The sequence below is a fragment of the Austrofundulus limnaeus genome, unplaced genomic scaffold, assembly GCF_001266775.1.
Source record: "Austrofundulus limnaeus strain Quisiro unplaced genomic scaffold, Austrofundulus_limnaeus-1.0 Scaffold398, whole genome shotgun sequence".
Classification (NCBI taxonomy): domain Eukaryota; kingdom Metazoa; phylum Chordata; class Actinopteri; order Cyprinodontiformes; family Rivulidae; genus Austrofundulus; species Austrofundulus limnaeus.
The window spans coordinates 71,033-75,601 of NW_013952800.1; the positions used below are offsets into that span (position 1 = coordinate 71,033).

The window sequence follows — 4,569 nt, forward strand, 5'->3', positions numbered from 1 at the left end:
GGACTGGAAGATGGTTATTATTTATTTATTTATTTATTTATTTATTTATTTATTTATTTATTTATTTATTTATTTACGTCCTACTCGCTCTGAGATGTAAATCAAGCTTAAAGCTGAGTTTTTCTGAGATTGCCCCATATGTCCATATCACTGCAACATGGAGGAAAATCTGTGTAATTCACAGACAATACGTATGACTTTTTAAGGGTGCCAACAAATATCTTTGTGTGAGCTGTAAGAAAAGCAACATGTGTGTGTGTGTGTGTGTGTGTGTGTGTGTGTGTGTGTGTGTGTGTGTGTGGTTTACAAACACCAACCCTTTTAGAAAATGCCCTGCTCCTTTCGGCGGTCGATGTCTCTCTTCAGTTGGCAGGTGGCACACACCGGGCAGCAGTTAGTCACCATGAAGTCATTACACAAAGAACCCTGGAAACACAAACAGTTGTTCTCAGGGACGTCATGCATCAGACTCATTAACAACACACTTCAGACGTGATCAGATCACATGCAATCATTCAAGATATCACATGAAACTGTGCCCAACACAGGGTTTAACAACATGACTACATTTAGTCAGTTCTCCCCATAAAACAGTCTTTTAAGTTCTGGAATGTAAGACGGCAATTAAAATTCATTTCTAGAAGACATGCTGGACCTTTATTTATTAATTTATTTAACACAGACTATTTTTTCATTTGCTCATGGTGTTTAGTACTGGTTATCTGTCGCTTTGTTAAATCAAGGCCTTATTAACAACAACTGCCTTTTTAAGATGTCCAAATCTGCTAATAAATGGTAAATGGACTGTGCTCATACAGCTCTTTTCTATCCATCCAGGACACTCAAAGCTCTTCACACTACAATCTTTGTTCTCATTTATCCATTCACACAGCACTCTCTTAGGTCTCTACAAAGCTAAAATGTACAATCATCTATGGAGACTAATCAGTGCCAGTCACATTCATACACTGACGGGACACATCAGAGGCATTGACACTTCAACATGTGACGACTAGCAAAGGAGCTCTCTGGTTAGATAACAACTCTCAGACGTCCGGTGCTAAGTGCACAAAGTGGGTAAACAAATCAGATTTTTGTCAGTGATAATAGAGTAAATACTGTGTTTGCATTAAGGAGGAAGTTCAGTGACTGAGCTGGGAAAATCTACACCTGTCAGGGGCTGTAAATCATGGTAGCTTTAAACGACACTAATCAAACAAGACAAAATAAAAGATAACAAAAGGCTTCAGATACAAACTAATCTTCTGTTATAACTAAAAGTACAGGACAAAAATTTAATGATTTCTGAGATTAGAACTTAATGAAAAAATACATAAATGAAAACGAGGATAAACCACAAACAGTTTGAATGTTGTGTGAGTTGTGACTAAAAACAGAATACAGGCATTTGGAAATCTCATGCATATTGAACTAGAATACTGGAACATAGTAAAAACAATAAATACTGAAACTAAGAAATTGTATAATGATTAAAGAAAAAAATAGTCATTTTAATTTAAACGGACTCACACAGTGATTGCTGGAGTTAAACACTATTGACCCAGAACAAAGGAATGGGTAAAAAATGCACTGAACTGTTTTAGGACAATGTTCCTCAAACAAAAATCAGAAAAACTTTGAAAATCACATCATCTACAGTTCATAATATCATCACGAAATATCAAGGTATCATGTTGTATACCACATAATAGAGATTTATACAAAGAATAAGCCATATGTAAATGTTGTCCAGAAGCAGCCTTCTCAGAGCCAAGTGTCTTTTGAAATGGACTGAGTCAAAAAGGAAAACTGTCAGATTAATTTAAATCTGTTAAAGTGTCTGTGACGTCGTAATACATATAAATGCCTTTTTAGAAAGAGGACATTGATAAAATATTGCAAAATAAATGTCATATCGCTGAGATGAACAGTTGTTGAGACATATGCCTGTAAAGTAGCAGGAAGTGATGTCACATGGGAATGTCTGAATGTAAACAGAGCGTTGTTACAACAGCTACAACACAGACTGTACAGAAGAATCTGATGTTTCTTTAGATTATTTTGAGTTTATTTGAGATGAAGAAGAGTTAAAGTTTAAATAATATTGTTTCAATAAACAAAGACCATAGAGTTTTCTTTGTTAAAGTGTTCCCCTTTGATGTCACTTCCTGTTTCACTTTGGCTGAGCCAAGTTCAAAAGAAAAAAAAATATATTGTGTGTATTATTCCAACAATATCACCATTTGTATCATATTTGCTACGCAGGATTCTGTGACCTATATTTTATCAATGTGATCTTTTTTCCCCTCAAAAACCTGTTGTGTAAAATGTGAGACATGTATTCTGCCCTCTGGTGGATTATCAATGTACTGCAGGAAGAGGAACTTCTTTTTTTTTTTTTTTTTTTTTTTTTTTTTTTTTTTTGCCTTTTCAAAATGTCTGCTGACATGAGGTCATCCACACGATTTTTTTCAGGAAAACTTTTGCTAATTTTGGAGAAGTTATGGTAAGAATAACATCAATATTGTTTGTAATTTTTTAATAAATACTTTCTGAGTTGAAACAATGCATAATTACTTCAAAAATATTTTTAATAGTACAGTTAAACCATGTTAAAAGACTCTGTTTTTACTGTAACCATTTAAAACTTAACGAGTTTTAAATGGTTACAGTAAAATGGCTGCAGTATCAAGCTTGATACTGCAGGTGCTCCAGTCCTGAATTGTCTTGTGACATTTTAGTAATTTAATCAACATTATTCTTGCCACAATACAACACTCACTATTGTGGATGACTGATTAATTACTGAAATGCCATTTGAAAACACATTTTGGCTATTTTCAAAGTGGTTTCCTTTGAAATTATCTCTACGCTGTACTGACTAAATATTTACATGTTAGATGTCAAAGAAAACTGAGGAAGAAGAGAGAAAAAAATAAAGTAAGAAAATGTCATCAATATGATAATAGATGACAATTTTTTGTAAAGTGTAAGGTACATCTGTGCCTGAACAAGGACAGAAACTGTATTTGTACCTACCACCAAGTTAAATAAGTGGCTGTAAAAAGTTAATTGTAAAAAAACAAAGAAGTAAACTTCCTACAGTGTTCTAAACTTGTTAAAAGTTATGGGCAAAACTGTCTTTTGTTTCTTAATTTAGCATTTTGTGAGCAAAATGTTACCAAAACAGCCCAGTGTATCAGATTTGATATTAAAAAATATATCATAAACAAAGTGATGTGGAAAAAAAATTGGATTTTGTTTAAATGCCCAATAAACGTGTCAGTTCTAAAAAATGTGAATTTTCTGACTATTTTTAAAGGGCCAGGCTTTATAGGGTTAAATGTAAAGATGTTTTCTTTGACTTTTTGTATTTGAAGTATATGCATGTCACAGACACTTTAAATCTGTTATCAGCACACTGTCCAAACACCTGCCTCTCTGATGGTATGGGGTTGCATTAGTACCTATGGTATGGGCAACTTCCACTACCATTAACATCAACATGCTGTCTTCAGGAATGACTGAATTGTTGTGATTTTTGTCCAATCTAAATAATGTTATGCACAAACTCATTGTGAAATGTCTTACCTACTGTCACTTTGGATTTAAGCTCAGTATTTGTCAAATTCACTGAATTGTAGCCATTTTTGTCTTGGCTATGATCAACTGGTTGTAGCAACAGTTCTGATCTGGGTTGGCTCCAAAGGTTAATAAGTTGTATACAAATCTATTGATTGCTTACTTTTGCTGAAAGTCATCTTTGGATAATGGTACATGAAACTCTTACTTTGATGTTGTATCTGGTTCTGTAGACACTGCGGATGGGCATGCCAAGACCACAAAGGCAACATTCATCCATGTTGCTGGCGATGGTGCAGCCAAGACACGGGTAGCAAAAACACCCATAGCAGCCTGTGGCACAGGAAAACATGTTACGTATATAAATATTTATGCTTGTTAAATATAGTTCTTATTTCTTTTACTAAAACACATTTCTTGAAATAAACCATCATTTTCTCTAAATTCTAAACCCAATTTTCAAACTACTTTCACAGAACCTCTTGCTGCAAAACTGAACTATGTCAGATCAGACCTTGAGTCAATCAAAAAGAAAAACACTACTGAGCAATCATTACACACAACATGAGAAAAAACACACAATGATCAGATATGAAGTTTTAAAATAATTTTTATTGTCCACACAGGAAAATGCATGTCAAGAACAAAACTCCTGTTTAGCACTTGTAGAGGAAAAACAAAAACATCACATCTGTAGTTTATAATTTATAAATCCATCAGCATGTACTGCCCTACTCTTCAGTTCCACAGTCTCAGGTCCTCTACAGGTCTGAGAGTTTGAGGTTCTGTTCAGTACAGCTGAGCTCTACTGGACACAGATCTCTGAGATTGTTCCCAGGATCTGTTGGAGTGTATGGTGTTGCTATTGAGCCACCAGCTTGAGCGCAGATATTACTGTATAATGAACAAAAAATAATATGAAGTGTGTGCGTTCAAATCACACACACACACTCACACACACACACACACACACACACACACACACAC

General features: G+C 34.6%; 1 protein-coding gene across 1 annotated transcript in view; it reads right to left on the minus strand.

The window, feature by feature from the left end:
* plac8.1 (placenta associated 8, tandem duplicate 1) overlaps positions 1–4,569 on the minus strand; it is an 11,665-nt gene that overhangs the window by 1,916 nt on the left and 5,180 nt on the right. Inside the window, exons 3-4 of the mRNA XM_014023954.1 lie at positions 3,791–3,915; positions 318–426 (exon numbers count right to left, since the gene is read on the minus strand). Coding sequence (XP_013879408.1) covers positions 322–426; positions 3,791–3,915 — 230 coding nt within the window. The 3' untranslated portion in view covers positions 318–321. The remainder of the gene's footprint in view (positions 1–317; positions 427–3,790; positions 3,916–4,569) is intronic.